This window comes from Taudactylus pleione, unplaced genomic scaffold (genome assembly GCF_031769625.1).
Source record: "Taudactylus pleione unplaced genomic scaffold, aTauple2 ptg001928l, whole genome shotgun sequence".
In the NCBI taxonomy this organism is placed as follows: Eukaryota; Metazoa; Chordata; class Amphibia; order Anura; family Myobatrachidae; genus Taudactylus; species Taudactylus pleione.
In genome coordinates, this window is record NW_028286325.1 from 495,716 (window position 1) to 523,103 (window position 27,388).

Genomic DNA, 27,388 nt, shown 5'->3' on the forward strand with positions numbered 1-27,388 from the left:
ATAGCAATATCTGCCCGATGTGAACACACCTATAGCTATATCTGTACACACCTATAGTTATATCTGTACACACCTATAGTTATATCTGCCCAATCTGTACGCACCTATAGTTATATCTGCACACACCTATAGTTATCTGTCCAATGTGTACACACCTATAGCTATATCTGCCCAATGTGTACACACCTATAGTTATATCTGCCCAATGTGTACACACCTATAGTTATATCTGCACACACCTATAGTTATCTGCCCAATCTGTACACACCTATAGATATCTGCTCAATGTGTACACACCTATAGATATATCTGCCCAATCTGTACACACCTATAGCAATATCTGCCCGATGTGAACACACCTATAGCTATATCTGTACACACCTATAGTTATATCTGTACACACCTATAGTTATATCTGCCCAATCTGTACGCACCTATAGTTATATCTGCACACACCTATAGTTATCTGTCCAATGTGTACACACCTATAGCTATATCTGCCCAATGTGTACACACCTATAGTTATATCTGCCCAATCTGTACGCACCTATAGTTATATCTGCACACACCTATAGTTATCTGCCCAATCTGTACACACCTATAGATATCTGCTCAATGTGTACACACCTATAGATATATCTGCCCAATCTGTACACACCTATAGCAATATCTGCCCTGTGTGTACACACCTATAGCAATATCTGCCCGATGTGAACACACCTATAGCTATATCTGTACACACCTATAGTTATATCTGTACACACCTATAGTTATATCTGCCCAATCTGCACACACCTATAGTTATCTGTCCAATGTGTACACACCTATAGCTATATCTGCCCAATGTGTACACACCTATAGTTATATCTGCCCAATGTGTACACACCTACAGTTATATCTGCCCAATGTGTACACACCTATAGATATATCTGCCCAATGTGTACACACCTATAGATATATCTGCCCAATGTGTACACACCTATAGATATATCTGCCCAATGTGTACACACCTATAGATATATCTGCCCAATGTGTACACACCTATAGCTATATCTGCCCAATGTGTACACACCTATAGTTATATCTGCCCAATGTGTACACACCTATAGTTATATCTGCCCAATCTGTACACACCTATAGCTATATCTGCCCGATGTGTACACACCTATACCTATATCTGTACACACCTATAGTTATATCTACACACCTATAGTTATATCTGTACACACCTATAGCTATATCTGCCCAATGTGTACACACGTATAGCTATATCTGCACACACCTATAGATATCTGTCCAATCTGTACACACCTATAGTTATATCTGCCCAATCTGTACACACCTATAGTTATATCTGTACACACCTATAGTTATAGCTATAGGTTCTGTACAGATTGGGCAGATATAACTATAGGTGTGTGCAGATATATCTGTACACACCTATAGTTATATCTGCCTAATGTGTACACACCTATAGTTGTATCTGCCCAATCTGTACACACCTATAGCTATATCTGCACACACCTATAGTTATAACTATAGGTATGTACAGATTGGACAGATATAACTATAGGTGTGTGCAGATATAGCTATAGGTGTGTACAGATTGGGCAGATATATATGCCCAATGTGTACACACCTATAGTTATATCTGACCAATCTGTACACACCTATAGTTATATCTGCTCAATCTGTACACACCTATAGTTATATATGCCCAATCTGTACACACCTATAGATATATCTGCACACACCTATAGTTAGATCTGTACACACCTATAGTTATAACTATAGGTGTGTACAGATTGGGCAGATATAACTATAGGTGTGTACACATTGGGCAGATATAACTATAGGTTTGTACAGATATAACAATAGGTGTGTACACATTGGGCAGATATAACTATAGATGTGTAAAGATATATCTGCACACACCTATAGTTATATCTGCCCAATCTGTACACACCTATAGCTATAACTATAGGTGTGTACAGATTGGGCAGATATAGCTATAGGTGTGTACAGATTGGGCAGATATAACTATAGGTGTGTACACATTGGGCAGATATAGCTATAGGTGTATACAGATTGGGCAGATATAACTATAGATGTGTACAGATTGGGCAGATATAACTATAGGTGTGTACAGATTGGGTAGATATAACAATAAATGTGTACAGATATAACTATAGGTGTGTACAGATTGGGCAGATATAGCTATAGGTGTGTACACATTGGGCAGATATATCTGCACACATATAGTTCTACCTGCCCAATCTGTATACACCTATAGTTATATCTGTACACACTTATTGTTATATCTGTACACACCTATAGTTATATCTGCCCAATCTGTACACACCTATAGTTATATCTGTACACACCTATAGTTATGTCTGTACACACCTATAGTTTTATCTGTACACACCTATAGTTTTATCTGTACACACCTATAGTTTTATCTGTACACACCTATAGTTATATCTGTACACACCTATAGTTATGTCTGTACAGACCTATAGTTATATCTATAGGTGTGTAAAGATTGGACAGATACAGTATATCTATAGCTGTGTACAGTTTAGAGAGATAACTATAGTTGTGTACAGATTTATAAATCTATAGGTGTGTACGCAGCCTTAGGGCCGTATTCAATTAGTTTTGCACCTGCAATGCTTTTTCGCATGCTGGACTTTTCGCCTAAATAGCATGTTTTGCATGCGGAAAAAGTATCGGGCGCGCTCCCGCTATTTCCCATATTCAATTAGAAAGTACGCGAAAACGGCTCCCAGCGAAACTGAAACAGGCGAAAAGTCCTGTCAAAAATGGGGAACTCAGACTGACACCCCCAAAAGATGCAATTACATTGGGGATCACTATAGATGCCCCCGACTAGCACTAATGAAGGTATTTGGGGTACTTAAGTTGTGCCAATTAGCGCATTAAATCAAGTGGTGAAGAATGGCATTAAGCAGTATTTTTTTGAGAAAATAACCACTCCCAGCAAATTTGGGGTACATGAAAATGGGTGCTAGCATATCTTTAAGTCACTGAAGTTTTAAATTATGTAAAAAATACACCTTCCGCAAGCACCTGCAAACAAAAAAACACCTGCCCCATACTTGGGGGACTCCCCTGAGATGTCTATTTAGCTAGTTTTTAAGTTTGTCCCCCAACTTTGCATTTTTTTTGCCCCCAAAATGAAAGTATTTTTTGGGGGTGTTATAAAGTGTTTTAAAATTTATTTTTGACAGTTTATCTTTGGGGGACTGTCCAAAGGCTGCAGAGTGGTTTCCCGAAGTTTGCACCCCAAAGCCGCAATTCTGCACTTCTTTCTGCCTGCTATTCAAAGGCGAAACTTTTCCCCCGATTACATTGCATGGAATTGAATAAAGGGAAACATTTTCGCCTGGAGAAATGACGTCATCCGCGATACTTTTCGCCTCTAATTGAATAAGGCCCTTAGACTGATATCTCAGTTTATAATTACCTCTGATAATTCTCCTCCAGCTGCTTACAAAGAGCCTGGATGTACCAGGAGCCAGAGTTGGGGTCTCTGTAAGAGACGTTGTGTAGGGTTGTGGCCATTCCCAGGAGGAAATCCGGCTCATCTGGAATCAAGTCCACCAATGCCACGTTCCTGGCAGCAGAAGCATTGCAGGCATCCGTCTCCACGGGCACTGGCCTCTGATGCTCGTTACCTTGGCATGCCTGGATAAAGAACAATTTGGGTTTTCCCTTCAGTGAAGGGCATAAGGAGCTGCAGAAATAAGAGGTAAGATCCCTGATGGGCACACTCTGCCCGTCAGTGCCATAGATGGTTCCTTTGTTCCCGTGTGTTAGGAGGCAGCAGACGAAGCAGTCGCTCTCTTCATGGCTCCTCTGACTGTACGACCGGACCACGCTGAGGATCTGCACCGCCTGAAGGTCCTTCTCTATGCAGACTCGGAAACCAAGCTTGGAAAACACCTTGTGTAGGGATTCTACAGAGGGGAATAAAATCGTGTGCTTAGTGATCCATCATGTCAGTCCTACATAGGCCAGGCTCGTGCTCCCAACTATAAATGGTCTACAATACGGTGATCAGTGGCGTAAGTTCATCCCAGACGCCCGGAGCAAGTTATAATTTAGTAACCCCCCCCTAAAAAAGGGAAAACAAATATGGTGCATGTCTGTCTATCTCATATCTATCCATCTCATATCTATCTATCTACCTCTTATCTATCTACCTAATATCTCATATCTATCTCATGTCTATCTATCTCATGTCTATCTATCTCATGTCTATCTATCTCATGTCTATCTATCTACCTCATGTCTATCTATCTCATATCTATCTATCTCATGTCTATCTATCTCATGTCTATCTATCTACCTCATGTCTATCTATCTCATGTCTATCTATCTCATATCTATCTATCTACCTCATGTCTATCTATCTCATATCTATCTATCTATCTCATGTCTATCTATCTCATATCTATCTATCTATCTCATATCTATCTATCTCATATCTATATATCTATCTCATGTCTATCTACCTAATATCTCATATTTATCCATCTATCTCTCATATTTATCTCTCATATCTATCTCTCTCATATCTATCAATATATCTATCTATATATCTATCTCTCATATTTATCTCTCATATTTATCTCATATTTATCTCATTTCTATCTACTTCATATCTATATATCTCACATCTATCTCATATCTATCTCACATCTACCTCACATCTACCTCATATCTATCTATCTCATATATATCTAATATCTATATATCTATCTCATATCTATCTCATATCTATATATCTATCTCTCATATCTATCTCATATCTATATATCTATCTCTCATATCTATCTCATATCTATCTACCTCATATCTATCAATCTCATATCTATCTCACATCTATCTCATATCTATATATCTATCTCATATCTAACTATCTCACATCTACCTCATATCTATCTATATCACATCTCTCATATCTATCTAATATCTCTCATATTTATCTCATATCCATCTATCTCATATCTATATATCTCATATTTATCTCATATCTATCTATCTCACATCTACCTCAAATCTATCTATCTCACATCTATCTCATATCTATATATCTATCTCATATCTATCTATCTCACATCTATCTATCTCATATCTATCTATCTCACATCTACCTCATATCTATCTATATCACATCTCTCATATCTATCTAATATCTCTCATATTTATCTCATATCTATATATCTCATATTTATCTCATATCTATCTATCTCACATCTACCTCAAATCTATCTATCTCACATCTATCTCATATCTATCTCATATCTATATATCTATCTCATATCTATCTATCTCACATCTATCTATCTCATATCTATCTATCTCACATCTATCTATCTCACATCTATCTCATATCTATATATCTATCTCATATCTATCTATCTCACATCTACCTCATATCTATCTATCTCACATCTATCTACTATCTATATATCTATCTCATATCTATCTATTTCACATCTACCTCATATCTATATATCTCACAACTATCTCAAATCTATATATCTATCTCATATCTATCTATCTCACATCTACCTCATATCTATATATCTATCTCATATCTATCTATCTCATATCTATATATCTTTCTTATATCTATCTATCTCACATCTATATATCTCACATCTATATATCTATCTCATATCTATCTATATCACATCTACCTCATATCTATCTATCTCACATCTATCTACTATCTATATATCTATCTCATATCTATCTATTTCACATCTACCTCATATCTATATATCTCACAACTATCTCAAATCTATATATCTATCTCATATCTATCTATCTCACATCTACCTCATATCTATATATCTATCTCATATCTATCTATCTCATATCTATATATCTTTCTTATATCTATCTATCTCACATCTATATATCTCACATCTATATATCTATCTCATATCTATCTATATCACATCTATCTCATATCTATCTAATATCTCTCATATTTATCTCATATCCATCTATCTCATATCTATATATCTATCTCATATCTATCTATCTATCTCACATCTACCTCATATCTATCTATCTCATATCTATATATCTATCTCATATCTATCTATCTCACATCTACCTCATATCTATCTATCTCATATCTATCTATCTCACATCTATCTCATATCTATATATCTATCTCATATCTATCTATCTCACATCTACCTCATATCTATCTATCTCATATCTATCTATCTCACATCTATCTACTATCTATATATCAATCTCATATCTATCTATCTCACATCTACCTCATATCTATATATCTCACATCTATCTAATATCTATATATCTATCTCATATCTATCTATCTCACATCTATCTCATATCTATATATCTATCTCATATCTATCTATCTCACATCTACCTCATATCTATATATCTATCTCATATCTATCTATCTCACATCTATCTCATATCTATATATCTATCTCATATCTATCTATCTCACATCAACCTCATATCTATATATCTCACATCTATATATCTATCTCATATCTATCTATATCACATCTATCTCATATCTATCTAATATCTCTCATATTTATCTCATATCCATCTATCTCATATCTATATATCTATCTCATATCTATCTATCTATCTCACATCTACCTCATATCTATATATCTATCTCATATCTATCTATCTCACATCTACCTCATATCTATCTATCTATCTCATATCTATCTATCTCACATCTATATATCTATCTCATATCTATCTATCTCACATCTACCTCATCTATATATCTCACATCTATCTAATATCTATATATCTATCTCATATCTATCTATCTCACATCTATCTCATATCTATATATCTATCTCATATCTATCTATCTCACATCTACCTCATATCTATATATCTATCTCATATCTATCTATCTCACATCAAACTCATATCTATATATCTCACATCTATCTAACATCTATATATCTATCTCATATCTATCTCACATCTACCTCATATCAATATATCTATCTCATATCTATCTATCTCACATCTATCTCATATCAATATATCTATATCATATCTATATATCTCACATCTATCTCATATCTATCTATCTCACATCTACCTCATATCTATCTATCTCACATCTATCTATCTCACATCTACCTCATATCTATCTACCTCATATCTATATATCTATCTCATATCTATCTATCTCATATCTATATATCTATCTCATATTTATCTCATATCTATCTATCTATCTATCTCACATCTACCTCATATCTATCTATCTCATATCTATCTAATATCTATATATCTATCTCATATCTATCTATCTCACATCTATTTCATATCTATATATCTATCTCATATTTATCTCTCTCATATCTATCTACCTCATAACTATATCTATCTCATATTTATCTATCTCATATCTATATATCTATCTCATATCTATCTATCTCATATCTATCTACATCATATCATAGCTATCTCATATCTATATATCTACCTCATATCTATCTATCTCATATCTATCTCACATCTACCTCATATCTATATATCTATCTCATATCTATTTATATCTATCTATCTATCTCAAATCTACCTCATATCTATATATCTAACTCATACATATCTATCTCAAATCTATCTACCTCATATCTATCTATCTCATATCTATGTATCTATCTCACATCTACCTCATATCTATATATCTATCTCATATCTATCTATCTCACATCTATCTATCTCATATCTATCTATCTCACATCTATCTATCTCACATCTATCTATCTCACATCTATCTCATATCTATATATCTATCTCATATCTATCTATCTCACATCTACCTCATATCTATCTATCTCACATCTATCTACTATCTATATATCTATCTCATATCTATCTATCTCACATCTACCTCATATCTATATATCTCACAACTATCTCAAATCTATATATCTATCTCATATCTATCTATCTCACATCTACCTCATATCTATATATCTATCTCATATCTATCTATCTCATATCTATATATATTTCTCATATCTATCTATCTCACATCTATATATCTCACATCTATATATCTATCTCATATCTATCTATATCACATCTATCTCATATCTATCTAATATCTCTCATATTTATCTCATATCCATCTATCTCATATCTATATATCTATCTCATATCTATCTATCTATCTATCTCACATCTACCTCATATCTATCTATCTCACATCTATCTACTATCTATATATCAATCTCATATCTATCTATCTCACATCTACCTCATATCTATATATCTCACATCTATCTAATATCTATATATCTATCTCATATCTATCTATCTCACATCTATCTCATATCTATATATCTATCTCATATCTATCTATCTCACATCTACCTCATATCTATATATCTATCTCACATCTATCTCATATCTATATATCTATCTCATATCTATCTATCTCACATCAACCTCATATCTATATATCTCACATCTATCTCACATCTATATATCTATCTCATATCTATCTATATCACATCTATCTCATATCTATCTAATATCTCTCATATTTATCTCATATCCATCTATCTCATATCTATCTATCTATCTCACATCTACCTCATATCTATCTATCTCACATCTATCTCATATCTATATATCTATCTCATATCTATCTATCTCACATCTACCTCATATCTATCTATCTATCTCATATCTATCTATCTCACATCTATCTCATATCTATATATCTATCTCATATCTATCTATCTCACATCTACCTCATATCTATCTATCTCATATCTATCTATCTCACATCTATCTACTATCTATATATCAATCTCATATCTATCTATCTCACATCTACCTCATATCTATATATCTCACATCTATCTAATATCTATATATCTATCTCATATCTATCTATCTCACATCTATCTCATATCTATATATCTATCTCATATCTATCTATCTCACATCTACCTCATATCTATATATCTATCTCATATCTATCTATCTCACATCTATCTCATATCTATATATCTATCTCATATCTATCTATCTCACATCAACCTCATATCTATATATCTCACATCTATCTCACATCTATATATCTATCTCATATCTATCTATCTATCTCACATCTACCTCATATCTATCTATCTCACATCTATCTCATATCTATATATCTATCTCATATCTATCTATCTCACATCTACCTCATATCTATCTATCTATCTCATATCTATCTATCTCACATCTATATATCTATCTCATATCTATCTATCTCACATCTACCTCATATCTATCTATCTCACATCTATCTACTATCTATATATCAATCTCATATCTATCTATCTCACATCTACCTCATCTATATATCTCACATCTATCTAATATCTATATATCTATCTCATATCTATCTATCTCACATCTATCTCATATCTATATATCTATCTATCTCACATCTATCTCATATCTATATATCTATCTCATATCTATCTATCTCACATCAACCTCATATCTATATATCTCACATCTATCTCACATCTATATATCTATCTCATATCTATCTCACATCTACCTCATATCAATATATCTATCTCATATCTATCTATCTCACATCTATCTCATATCAATATATCTATATCATATCTATATATCTCACATCTATCTCATATCTATCTATCTCACATCTACCTCATATCTATCTATCTCACATCTATCTCATATCTATCTATCTCACATCTACCTCATATCTATCTACCTCATATCTATATATCTATCTCATATCTATCTATCTCATATCTATATATCTATCTCATATTTATCTCATATCTATCTATCTATCTCATATCTACCTCATATCTATCTATCTCATATCTATCTAATATCTATATATCTATCTCATATCTATCTATCTCACATCTACCTCATATCTATCTACCTCATATCTATATATCTATCTCATATCTATCTATCTCATATCTATATATCTATCTCATATTTATCTCATATCTATCTCACATCTACCTCATATCTATGTATCTCATATCTATCTAATATCTATATATCTATCTCATATCTATCTATCTCACATCTACCTCATATCTATCTACCTCATATCTATATATCTATCTCATATCTATCTATCTCATATCTATATATCTATCTCATATTTATCTCATATCTATCTATCTATCTCACATCTACCTCATATCTATCTATCTCATATCATTCTAATATCTATATATCTATCTCATATCTATCTATCTCACATCTATTTCATATCTATATATCTATCTCATATTTATCTCTCTCATATCTATCTACCTCATAACTATATCTATCTCATATTTATCTATCTCATATCTATATATCTATCTCATATCTATCTATCTCATATCTATATATCTACCTCATATCTATCTATCTCATATCTATCTCACATCTACCTCATATCTATATATCTATCTCATATCTATCTATCTCATATCTACTTATATCTATCTATCTATCTCAAATCTACCTCATATCTATATATCTAACTCATACATATCTATCTCAAATCTATCTACCTCATATCTATCTATCTCACATCTATCTCATATCTATGTATCTATCTCATATCTATCTATCTCACATCTATCTCAAATCTATATATCTATCTCATATCTATCTCACATCTACCTCATATCTATATATCTATCTCATATCTATCTATCTCACATCTATCTCATATCTATATATCGATCTCATATCTATCTCACATCTACCTCATATCTATATATCTCACATCTATCTCACATCTATATATCTCACATCTACCTCATATCTATCTATCTATCTCATATCTATCTATCTCATATCTATCTACCTCATATCTATCTATCTCATATCTATTTATATCTATCTATCTCAAATCTACCTCATATCTATATATCTAACTCATACATATCTATCTCATATGAGATAGATATGAGATAGATATATAGATATGAGATAGATATATAGATATGAGATAGATATGCGATATAGATATGAGATAGATATATTAGATATGAGATAGATATGAAGTAGATAGATATGAGATAGATATATAGATATGAGATAGATAAGAGGTAGATAGATATGAGATAAATATGAGATAGATATATAGATATGAGGTAGATAGATATGAGGTAGATAGATATGAGATAGATATATAGATAAGAGAGATAGATATGAGATAGATAGATATGAGATATAGATAGATATGAGATATAGATAGATATCTATATATCTATCTCATATCTATCTATCATATCCATCTATCTCTCATATCTACCTCATATCTATATATCTATCTCATATCTATCTATATCTCATATTTATCTCTCTCATATCTACCTCATAACTATATATCTATCTCATATATATCTATCTCATATCTATCTATCTCATATCTATCTATCTCACATCTACCTCATATCTATCTACCTCATATCTATATATCTATCTCATATCTATCTATCTCATATCTATTTATATCTATCTATCTATCTCAAATCTACCTCATATCTATATATCTAACTCATACATATCTATCTCAAATCTATCTACCTCATATCTATCTATCTCATATGAGATAGATATGAGATAGATATATAGATATGAGATAGATAGATATGCGAGAGATAGATATGAAGTAGATAGATATGAGATAGATATATAGATATGAGATAGATAAGAGGTAGATAGATATGAGATAAATATGAGATAGATATATAGATATGAGGTAGATAGATATGAGGTAGATAGATATGAGATAGATATATAGATATGAGGTAGACAGATATGAGGTAGATATATATATAGATATGAGGTAGATAGATATGAGATAGATATATAGATATGAGATAGATATATAGATATGAGGTAGATATATAGATATGAGATAAATATGAGATAGGTAGATAGATATGAGGTAGATAGATAGTTATGAGATAAATATGAGATAGATATGAGGTAGATAGAAATGAGGTAAATAGATAAGAGATATAGATAGATATGAGATAGATAGATGAGATAAATATGAGATAGATATGAGGTAGACAGATATGAGATAGATATATAGATATGAGATAGATAGATATGAGATATAGATAGATATGAGATATAGATAGATATCTATATATCTATCTATCATATCCATCTACCTCATATCTATCTATATCTCATATTTATCTCTCTCATATCTACCTCATATCTATCTATATCTCATATTTATCTCTCTCCTATCTACCTCATAACTATATATCTATCTCAGATATATAGATATGAGATAGATAAATATGAGATAGATATATAGTTATGAGGTAGATAGATATGAGATATAGATAGATATGAGATATAGATAGATATCTATATATCTATCTATCATATCCATCTATCTCTCATATCTATCTACCTCATATCTATCTATATCTCATATTTATCTCTCTCATATCTACCTCATATCTATCTATATCTCATATTTATCTCTCTCCTATCTACCTCATAACTATATATCTATCTCAGATATATAGATATGAGATAGATAAATATGAGATAGATATATAGTTATGAGGTAGATAGATATGAGATATAGATAGATATGAGATATAGATAGATATCTATATATCTATCTATCATATCCATCTACCTCATATCTATCTATATCTCATATTTATCTCTCTCATATCTACCTCATATCTATCTATATCTCATATTTATCTCTCTCCTATCTACCTCATAACTATATATCTATCTCAGATATATAGATATGAGATAGATAAATATGAGATAGATATATAGTTATGAGGTAGATAGATATGAGATATAGATAGATATGAGATATAGATAGATATCTATATATCTATCTATCATATCCATCTATCTCTCATATCTATCTACCTCATATCTATCTATATCTCATATTTATCTCTCTCATATCTACCTCATATCTATCTATATCTCATATTTATCTCTCTCCTATCTACCTCATAACTATATATCTATCTCATATTTATCTATCTCATATCTATATATCTATCTCATATCTATCTATCTCATATCTATATATCTATCTCATATCTATCTATCATATACATTTATCTCTCATATCTATCTACCTCATATCTATCTATATCTCATTATTTATCTCTCTCATATCTACCTCATATCTACCTCATATCTATCTATATCTCATATTTATCTCTCTCGTATCTACCTCATAACTATATATCTATCTCATATTTATCTATCTCATATCTATATATATATCTCATATCTATCCATCTCATATCTATATATCTATCTCATATCTATATATCTACCTCATATCTAACTACCTCATATCTATCTACATCATATCATATCTATCTCATATCTATATATCTACCTCATATCTATCTACCTCATATCTTTCTATCTCATATTTATCTCATATCTATCTATCTCATATCTAATATCTATCTACCTCATATCTATATATCTATCTATATCTCATATTTATCTCATATCTATCTCTCATATCTATCTACCTCATATCTATATATCTCATATTTATCTAATATCTATCTATCTCATATCTACCTCATATCTATATATCTATCTCATATCTATCTACCTCATATCTATCTCATATGAGATAGATATTTAAATATAGATATGAGATAGATAGATATGATATAGATGAGATAGATAGATATGAGAAAGATATATAGATATGAGATAGATAGATATGAGATAGATAGATATGAAATAGAAATGAGATAGATAGATATGAGAGATATATAGATATCTATCTCATATCTATCTATCTAATATCTATCTATATCTCATATCTATCTATCTCATATCTATCTACCTCATATCTATCTACCTCATATCTATCTACCTCATATCTATCTACCTCATATGAGATAAATATGAGATAGATATATAGATATGAGGTAGATAGATAAATATGAGATATATAGATATGAAGTAGATAGATATGAGATCGATATATAGATATGAGATAGATAGATATGAGATATGAGGTAGATAGATATGAGCTATAGATAGATATGAGATAGATAGATATGAGGTAGATAGATATGAGGTAGATAGATATGAGATAAATATGAGATAGATATGAGGTAGATATATAGATATGAGATAGATAGATATGAGATAGATATATAGATATCTATATCTCATATCTATCTATCTCATATCTATCTATATCTCATCTATCTACCTCATATCTATCTACCTCATATCTATTTACCTCATATCTATCTCATATTTATATCATATCTATCCATCTCATATCTATCTCATATCTATCTATCTCATATCTATCTATGTCATATCTATCTATCTACCTCATATCTATCTATCTCATATCTATTTACCTCATATCTATCTCATATTTATATCATATCTATCCATCTCATATCTATCTCATATCTATCTATCTCATATCTGTCTATCTCATATCTATCTATCTACCTCATATCTATCTACCTCATATCTATCTCATATCTCATATCTATCTACCTCAAATCTATCTCATATTTATCTCATCTATCTATCTCTCTCATATCTATCTATATCTCATATCTATCTACCTCATATCTATCTATGTCATATCTATCTCATAACTATCTATCTACCTCATATCTATCTACCACATATCTATCTCTCATATCTATCTAAATCTCTCTCTCATATCTATATATCGATCTATCTCATATCGATCTACCTCATATCTATCTATCTCATGTCTATCTACCTCATGTCTATCTATCTCATATCTATCTATCTCATATCTATCTATGTCATATCTATCTATCTCATATCTATCTATCTACCTCATATCTATCTATCTATCTCATATCTATTTACCTCATATCTATCTCATATTTATATCATATCTATCTATCTCATATCTATCTCATATCTATCTATCTCATATCTGTCTATCTCATATCTATCTATCTACCTCATATCTATCTAACTCATATCTATCTCATATCTCATATCTATCTATCTACCTCATATCTACTCATATCTATCTATCTCATATCTATCTATCTACCTCATATCTATTTACCTCATATCTACCTCATATTTATCTCATATCTATCTATCTACCTCATATCTATCTATCTCATATCTATATCATATCTCATATCTATCTCATATCTATCTACCTCATATCTATCTCATATTTATCTCATATCTATCTATCTACCTCATATCTATCTATCTCATATCTATATCATATCTCATATCTATCTCATATCTATCTACCTCATATCTATCTATCTCATATCTATCTCATATCACATATCTATCTACCTCATATTTATCTCATCTATCTATCTCATATCTATCTATCTACCTCATATCTATCTCATATTTATCTCATATCTATCTACCTCATATCTATCTATCTCATATCTATCTACCTCATATCTATCTACCTCATATCTATCTATCTCATATCTATCTCATATCTATCTACCTCATATCTACCTCATTTCTATCTATCTACCTCATATATATCTACCTCATATCTATCTATCTCATATCTATCTATCTACCTCATATCTATCTACCTCATATTTATCTCATATCTATCTATCCATCTCATATCTATCTATCTCATATTTATCTATATATCTATCTCTCATATCTATCTATCTACCTCATATCTGTCTACCTCATATCTGTCTATCTACCTCATATCTATCTCATATTTATCTCATATCTATCTATCTATCTCATATCTATCTACCTCATATCTATCTACCTCATATCTATCTCATATCTCATATCTATCTACCTCATATCTATCTCATATTTATCTCATCTATCTATCTATCTCATATCTATCTATATATCTATCTCTCATATCTATCTATCTACCTCATATCTGTCTACCTCATATCTGTCTACCTCATATCTATCTACCTCATATCTATCTCATATATATCTCATAACTATCTATCTACCTCATATCTATCTCTCATATCTATCTATCTCTCTCTCTCATATCTATCTCATATCTATCTACCTCATATCTATCTATCTCATATCTATCTATATATATATCTCATAACTATCTATCTACCTCATATCTATCTATCTCTCTCTCTCATATCTATCTCATATCTATCTACCTCATATCTATCTATCTCATATCTATCTATATATCTATCTCTCATATCTATCTATCTCATATCTATCTACCTCATATCTATCTACCTCATATCTATCTCATATATATCTCATAACTATCTATCTACCTCATATCTATCTCTCATATCTATCTATCTCTCTCTCTCATATCTATCTCATATCTATCTACCTCATATCTATCTATCTCATATCTATCTATCTCATATCTATCTATATATCTATCTCTCATATCTATCTATATATCTATCTCTCATATCTATCTATCTCATATCTATCTATCTATCTCTCATATCTATCTATCTATCTATCTCATATCTATCTACCTCATATCTATCCATCTACCTCATTTCTATCTATCTACCTCATATCTATCTCATATCTATCTATCTACCTCATATCTATCTACCTCATATCTATCTACCTCATATCTATCTATCTCATATCTATCTATCTACCTCATATCTATCTACCTCATATTTATCTCATATCTATCTATCTCATATCTATCTATATATCTATCTCTCATATCTGTCTATCTCATATCTATCTATATCTCATATCTATCTATATCTCATATCTATCTATATCTCATATCTATCTACCTCATATCTATCTCATAACTATCTATCTACCTCATATCTATCTATCTATCTCATATCTATCTACCTCATATCTATCTACCTCATATCTATCTATATATCTATCCATCTCATATCTATCTACCTCATATCTATCTACCTCATATCTATCTACCTCATATCTATCTATATATCTATCTCTCATATCTGTCTATCTCATATCTATCTATATCTCATATCTATCTATATCTCATATCTATCTATATCTCATATCTATCTACCTCATATCTATCTCATAACTATCTATCTACCTCATATCTATCTATCTATCTATCTCATATCTATCTACCTCATATCTATCTACCTCATATCTATCTATATATCTATCCATCTCATATCTATCTATCCATCTCATATCTATCTCATATTTATCTATATATCTATCTCTCATATCTATCTATCTATATATCTATCTCTCATATCTGTCTATCTCATATCTATCTATATCTCATATCTATATCTCATATCTATCTATATCTCATATCTATCTACCTCATATCTATCTCATAACTATCTATCTACCTCATATCTATCTATCTATCTATCTATCTCATATCTATCTACCTCATATCTATCTACCTCATATCTATCTATATATCTATCCATCTCATATCTATCTACCTCATATCTATCTCATATTTATCTCATATCTATCTATCTCATATCTATCTATCCTTCTCATATCTTTCTTCCATCTATCTATCTCATATCTATCTTTCTCATAACCATCTCATATCTATCTATCTCATATTTATCTCATATATCTATCTTATATCTATCTATCCTTCTCATATCTTTCTTCCATCTATCTACCTCATATCTATCTACCTCATATCTATCTCATATTTATCTCATATCTATCTATCTCATATCTATCTACCTCATATCTATCTATCTCATATCTATCTCATATCTATCTACCTCATATCTATCTCATATTTATCTCATAACTATCTATCTACCTCATATCTATCTACCACAAATCTATCTACCTCATATCTATCTATATCTCATATCTATTTACCTCATATCTATCTACCTCATATCTACCTAATTTCTATCTATCTACCTCATATCTATCTATATATCTATCTCATATCTATCTATCTCATATCTATATATCTATCTCATATTTATCTCATATCTATCTATCTATCTCACATCTACCTCATATCTATCTATCTCATATCATTCTAATATCTATATATCTATCTCATATCTATCTATCTCACATCTATTTCATATCTATATATCTATCTCATATTTATCTCTCTCATATCTATCTACCTCATAACTATATCTATCTCATATTTATCTATCTCATATCTATATATCTATCTCATATCTATCTATCTCATATCTATATATCTACCTCATATCTATCTATCTCATATCTATCTCACATCTACCTCATATCTATATATCTATCTCATATCTATCTATCTCATATCTACTTATATCTATCTATCTATCTCAAATCTATCTACCTCATATCTATCTATCTCACATCTATCTCATATCTATGTATCTATCTCATATCTATCTATCTCACATCTATCTCAAATCTATATATCTATCTCATATCTATCTCACATCTACCTCATATCTATATATCTATCTCATATCTATCTATCTCACATCTATCTCATATCTATATATCGATCTCATATCTATCTCACATCTACCTCATATCTATATATCTCACATCTATCTCACATCTATATATCTCACATCTACCTCATATCTATCTATCTATCTCATATCTATCTATCTCATATCTATCTACCTCATATCTATCTATCTCATATCTATCTATCTCATATCTATTTATATCTATCTATCTCAAATCTACCTCATATCTATATATCTAACTCATACATATCTATCTCATATGAGATAGATATGAGATAGATATATAGATATGAGATAGATATATAGATATGAGATAGATATGCGATATAGATATGAGATAGATATATTAGATATGAGATAGATATGAAGTAGATAGATATGAGATAGATATATAGATATGAGATAGATAAGAGGTAGATAGATATGAGATAAATATGAGATAGATATATAGATATGAGGTAGATAGATATGAGGTAGATAGATATGAGATAGATATATAGATAAGAGAGATAGATATGAGATAGATAGATATGAGATATAGATAGATATGAGATATAGATAGATATCTATATATCTATCTCATATCTATCTATCATATCCATCTATCTCTCATATCTACCTCATATCTATATATCTATCTCATATCTATCTATATCTCATATTTATCTCTCTCATATCTACCTCATAACTATATATCTATCTCATATATATCTATCTCATATCTATCTATCTCATATCTATCTATCTCACATCTACCTCATATCTATCTACCTCATATCTATATATCTATCTCATATCTATCTATCTCATATCTATTTATATCTATCTATCTATCTCAAATCTACCTCATATCTATATATCTAACTCATACATATCTATCTCAAATCTATCTACCTCATATCTATCTATCTCATATGAGATAGATATGAGATAGATATATAGATATGAGATAGATAGATATGCGAGAGATAGATATGAAGTAGATAGATATGAGATAGATATATAGATATGAGATAGATAAGAGGTAGATAGATATGAGATAAATATGAGATAGATATATAGATATGAGGTAGATAGATATGAGGTAGATAGATATGAGATAGATATATAGATATGAGGTAGACAGATATGAGGTAGATATATATATAGATATGAGGTAGATAGATATGAGATAGATATATAGATATGAGATAGATATATAGATATGAGGTAGATATATAGATATGAGATAAATATGAGATAGGTAGATAGATATGAGGTAGATAGATAGTTATGAGATAAATATGAGATAGATATGAGGTAGATAGAAATGAGGTAAATAGATAAGAGATATAGATAGATATGAGATAGATAGATGAGATAAATATGAGATAGATATGAGGTAGACAGATATGAGATAGATATATAGATATGAGATAGATAGATATGAGATATAGATAGATATGAGATATAGATAGATATCTATATATCTATCTATCATATCCATCTACCTCATATCTATCTATATCTCATATTTATCTCTCTCATATCTACCTCATATCTATCTATATCTCATATTTATCTCTCTCCTATCTACCTCATAACTATATATCTATCTCAGATATATAGATATGAGATAGATAAATATGAGATAGATATATAGTTATGAGGTAGATAGATATGAGATATAGATAGATATGAGATATAGATAGATATCTATATATCTATCTATCATATCCATCTATCTCTCATATCTATCTACCTCATATCTATCTATATCTCATATTTATCTCTCTCATATCTACCTCATATCTATCTATATCTCATATTTATCTCTCTCCTATCTACCTCATAACTATATATCTATCTCAGATATATAGATATGAGATAGATAAATATGAGATAGATATATAGTTATGAGGTAGATAGATATGAGATATAGATAGATATGAGATATAGATAGATATCTATATATCTATCTATCATATCCATCTACCTCATATCTATCTATATCTCATATTTATCTCTCTCATATCTACCTCATATCTATCTATATCTCATATTTATCTCTCTCCTATCTACCTCATAACTATATATCTATCTCAGATATATAGATATGAGATAGATAAATATGAGATAGATATATAGTTATGAGGTAGATAGATATGAGATATAGATAGATATGAGATATAGATAGATATCTATATATCTATCTATCATATCCATCTATCTCTCATATCTATCTACCTCATATCTATCTATATCTCATATTTATCTCTCTCATATCTACCTCATATCTATCTATATCTCATATTTATCTCTCTCCTATCTACCTCATAACTATATATCTATCTCATATTTATCTATCTCATATCTATATATCTATCTCATATCTATCTATCTCATATCTATATATCTATCTCATATCTATCTATCATATACATTTATCTCTCATATCTATCTACCTCATATCTATCTATATCTCATTATTTATCTCTCTCATATCTACCTCATATCTACCTCATATCTATCTATATCTCATATTTATCTCTCTCGTATCTACCTCATAACTATATATCTATCTCATATTTATCTATCTCATATCTATATATATATCTCATATCTATCCATCTCATATCTATATATCTATCTCATATCTATATATCTACCTCATATCTAACTACCTCATATCTATCTACATCATATCATATCTATCTCATATCTATATATCTACCTCATATCTATCTACCTCATATCTTTCTATCTCATATTTATCTCATATCTATCTATCTCATATCTAATATCTATCTACCTCATATCTATATATCTATCTATATCTCATATTTATCTCATATCTATCTCTCATATCTATCTACCTCATATCTATATATCTCATATTTATCTAATATCTATCTATCTCATATCTACCTCATATCTATATATCTATCTCATATCTATCTACCTCATATCTATCTCATATGAGATAGATATTTAAATATAGATATGAGATAGATAGATATGATATAGATGAGATAGATAGATATGAGAAAGATATATAGATATGAGATAGATAGATATGAGATAGATAGATATGAAATAGAAATGAGATAGATAGATATGAGAGATATATAGATATCTATCTCATATCTATCTATCTAATATCTATCTATATCTCATATCTATCTATCTCATATCTATCTACCTCATATCTATCTACCTCATATCTATCTACCTCATATCTATCTACCTCATATGAGATAAATATGAGATAGATATATAGATATGAGGTAGATAGATAAATATGAGATATATAGATATGAAGTAGATAGATATGAGATCGATATATAGATATGAGATAGATAGATATGAGATATGAGGTAGATAGATATGAGCTATAGATAGATATGAGATAGATAGATATGAGGTAGATAGATATGAGGTAGATAGATATGAGATAAATATGAGATAGATATGAGGTAGATATATAGATATGAGATAGATAGATATGAGATAGATATATAGATATCTATATCTCATATCTATCTATCTCATATCTATCTATATCTCATCTATCTACCTCATATCTATCTACCTCATATCTATTTACCTCATATCTATCTCATATTTATATCATATCTATCCATCTCATATCTATCTCATATCTATCTATCTCATATCTATCTATGTCATATCTATCTATCTACCTCATATCTATCTATCTCATATCTATTTACCTCATATCTATCTCATATTTATATCATATCTATCCATCTCATATCTATCTCATATCTATCTATCTCATATCTGTCTATCTCATATCTATCTATCTACCTCATATCTATCTACCTCATATCTATCTCATATCTCATATCTATCTACCTCAAATCTATCTCATATTTATCTCATCTATCTATCTCTCTCATATCTATCTATATCTCATATCTATCTACCTCATATCTATCTATGTCATATCTATCTCATAACTATCTATCTACCTCATATCTATCTACCACATATCTATCTCTCATATCTATCTAAATCTCTCTCTCATATCTATATATCGATCTATCTCATATCGATCTACCTCATATCTATCTATCTCATGTCTATCTACCTCATGTCTATCTATCTCATATCTATCTATCTCATATCTATCTATGTCATATCTATCTATCTCATATCTATCTATCTACCTCATATCTATCTATCTATCTCATATCTATTTACCTCATATCTATCTCATATTTATATCATATCTATCTATCTCATATCTATCTCATATCTATCTATCTCATATCTGTCTATCTCATATCTATCTATCTACCTCATATCTATCTAACTCATATCTATCTCATATCTCATATCTATCTATCTACCTCATATCTACTCATATCTATCTATCTCATATCTATCTATCTACCTCATATCTATTTACCTCATATCTACCTCATATTTATCTCATATCTATCTATCTACCTCATATCTATCTATCTCATATCTATATCATATCTCATATCTATCTCATATCTATCTACCTCATATCTATCTCATATTTATCTCATATCTATCTATCTACCTCATATCTATCTATCTCATATCTATATCATATCTCATATCTATCTCATATCTATCTACCTCATATCTATCTATCTCATATCTATCTCATATCACATATCTATCTACCTCATATTTATCTCATCTATCTATCTCATATCTATCTATCTACCTCATATCTATCTACCTCATATTTATCTCATATCTATCTACCTCATATCTATCTATCTCATATCTATCTACCTCATATCTATCTACCTCATATCTATCTATCTCATATCTATCTCATATCTATCTACCTCATATCTACCTCATTTCTATCTATCTACCTCATATATATCTACCTCATATCTATCTATCTCATATCTATCTATCTACCTCATATCTATCTACCTCATATTTATCTCATATCTATCTATCCATCTCATATCTATCTATCTCATATTTATCTATATATCTATCTCTCATATCTATCTATCTACCTCATATCTGTCTACCTCATATCTGTCTATCTACCTCATATCTATCTCATATTTATCTCATATCTATCTATCTATCTCATATCTATCTACCTCATATCTATCTACCTCATATCTATCTCATATCTCATATCTATCTACCTCATATCTATCTCATATTTATCTCATCTATCTATCTATCTCATATCTATCTATATATCTATCTCTCATATCTATCTATCTACCTCATATCTGTCTACCTCATATCTGTCTACCTCATATCTATCTACCTCATATCTATCTCATATATATCTCATAACTATCTATCTACCTCATATCTATCTCTCATATCTATCTATCTCTCTCTCTCATATCTATCTCATATCTATCTACCTCATATCTATCTATCTCATATCTATCTATATATATATCTCATAACTATCTATCTACCTCATATCTATCTATCTCTCTCTCTCATATCTATCTCATATCTATCTACCTCATATCTATCTATCTCATATCTATCTATATATCTATCTCTCATATCTATCTATCTCATATCTATCTACCTCATATCTATCTACCTCATATCTATCTCATATATATCTCATAACTATCTATCTACCTCATATCTATCTCTCATATCTATCTATCTCTCTCTCTCATATCTATCTCATATCTATCTACCTCATATCTATCTATCTCATATCTATCTATCTCATATCTATCTATATATCTATCTCTCATATCTATCTATATATCTATCTCTCATATCTATCTATCTCATATCTATCTATCTATCTCTCATATCTATCTATCTATCTATCTCATATCTATCTACCTCATATCTATCCATCTACCTCATTTCTATCTATCTACCTCATATCTATCTCATATCTATCTATCTACCTCATATCTATCTACCTCATATCTATCTACCTCATATCTATCTATCTCATATCTATCTATCTACCTCATATCTATCTACCTCATATTTATCTCATATCTATCTATCTCATATCTATCTATATATCTATCTCTCATATCTGTCTATCTCATATCTATCTATATCTCATATCTATCTATATCTCATATCTATCTATATCTCATATCTATCTACCTCATATCTATCTCATAACTATCTATCTACCTCATATCTATCTATCTATCTCATATCTATCTACCTCATATCTATCTACCTCATATCTATCTATATATCTATCCATCTCATATCTATCTACCTCATATCTATCTACCTCATATCTATCTACCTCATATCTATCTATATATCTATCTCTCATATCTGTCTATCTCATATCTATCTATATCTCATATCTATCTATATCTCATATCTATCTACCTCATATCTATCTCATAACTATCTATCTACCTCATATCTATCTATCTATCTATCTCATATCTATCTACCTCATATCTATCTACCTCATATCTATCTATATATCTATCCATCTCATATCTATCTATCCATCTCATATCTATCTCATATTTATCTATATATCTATCTCTCATATCTATCTATCTATATATCTATCTCTCATATCTGTCTATCTCATATCTATCTATATCTCATATCTATATCTCATATCTATCTATATCTCATATCTATCTACCTCATATCTATCTCATAACTATCTATCTACCTCATATCTATCTATCTATCTATCTATCTCATATCTATCTACCTCATATCTATCTACCTCATATCTATCTATATATCTATCCATCTCATATCTATCTACCTCATATCTATCTCATATTTATCTCATATCTATCTATCTCATATCTATCTATCCTTCTCATATCTTTCTTCCATCTATCTATCTCATATCTATCTTTCTCATAACCATCTCATATCTATCTATCTCATATTTATCTCATATATCTATCTTATATCTATCTATCCTTCTCATATCTTTCTTCCATCTATCTACCTCATATCTATCTACCTCATATCTATCTCATATTTATCTCATATCTATCTATCTCATATCTATCTACCTCATATCTATCTATCTCATATCTATCTCATATCTATCTACCTCATATCTATCTCATATTTATCTCATAACTATCTATCTACCTCATATCTATCTACCACAAATCTATCTACCTCATATCTATCTATATCTCATATCTATTTACCTCATATCTATCTACCTCATATCTACCTAATTTCTATCTATCTACCTCATATCTATCTATATATCTATCTCATATCTATCTATCTCATATCTATATATCTATCTCATATTTATCTCATATCTATCTATCTATCTCACATCTACCTCATATCTATCTATCTCATATCATTCTAATATCTATATATCTATCTCATATCTATCTATCTCACATCTATTTCATATCTATATATCTATCTCATATTTATCTCTCTCATATCTATCTACCTCATAACTATATCTATCTCATATTTATCTATCTCATATCTATATATCTATCTCATATCTATCTATCTCATATCTATATATCTACCTCATATCTATCTATCTCATATCTATCTCACATCTACCTCATATCTATATATCTATCTCATATCTATCTATCTCATATCTACTTATATCTATCTATCTATCTCAAATCTATCTACCTCATATCTATCTATCTCACATCTATCTCATATCTATGTATCTATCTCATATCTATCTATCTCACATCTATCTCAAATCTATATATCTATCTCATATCTATCTCACATCTACCTCATATCTATATATCTATCTCATATCTATCTATCTCACATCTATCTCATATCTATATATCGATCTCATATCTATCTCACATCTACCTCATATCTATATATCTCACATCTATCTCACATCTATATATCTCACATCTACCTCATATCTATCTATCTATCTCATATCTATCTATCTCATATCTATCTACCTCATATCTATCTATCTCATATCTATCTATCTCATATCTATTTATATCTATCTATCTCAAATCTACCTCATATCTATATATCTAACTCATACATATCTATCTCATATGAGATAGATATGAGATAGATATATAGATATGAGATAGATATATAGATATGAGATAGATATGCGATATAGATATGAGATAGATATATTAGATATGAGATAGATATGAAGTAGATAGATATGAGATAGATATATAGATATGAGATAGATAAGAGGTAGATAGATATGAGATAAATATGAGATAGATATATAGATATGAGGTAGATAGATATGAGGTAGATAGATATGAGATAGATATATAGATAAGAGAGATAGATATGAGATAGATAGATATGAGATATAGATAGATATGAGATATAGATAGATATCTATATATCTATCTCATATCTATCTATCATATCCATCTATCTCTCATATCTACCTCATATCTATATATCTATCTCATATCTATCTATATCTCATATTTATCTCTCTCATATCTACCTCATAACTATATATCTATCTCATATATATCTATCTCATATCTATCTATCTCATATCTATCTATCTCACATCTACCTCATATCTATCTACCTCATATCTATATATCTATCTCATATCTATCTATCTCATATCTATTTATATCTATCTATCTATCTCAAATCTACCTCATATCTATATATCTAACTCATACATATCTATCTCAAATCTATCTACCTCATATCTATCTATCTCATATGAGATAGATATGAGATAGATATATAGATATGAGATAGATAGATATGCGAGAGATAGATATGAAGTAGATAGATATGAGATAGATATATAGATATGAGATAGATAAGAGGTAGATAGATATGAGATAAATATGAGATAGATATATAGATATGAGGTAGATAGATATGAGGTAGATAGATATGAG

General features: G+C 29.5%; 1 protein-coding gene across 1 annotated transcript in view; it reads right to left on the reverse strand.

Moving 5' to 3' along the window:
• LOC148436172 (caspase-8-like) overlaps positions 1-27,388 on the reverse strand; it is a 105,107-nt gene that overhangs the window by 3,189 nt on the left and 74,530 nt on the right. The window contains exon 7 of the mRNA XM_088465258.1: positions 3,491-3,983. Within this exon, the coding sequence (XP_088321384.1) occupies positions 3,491-3,983 (493 nt within the window). The remainder of the gene's footprint in view (positions 1-3,490; positions 3,984-27,388) is intronic.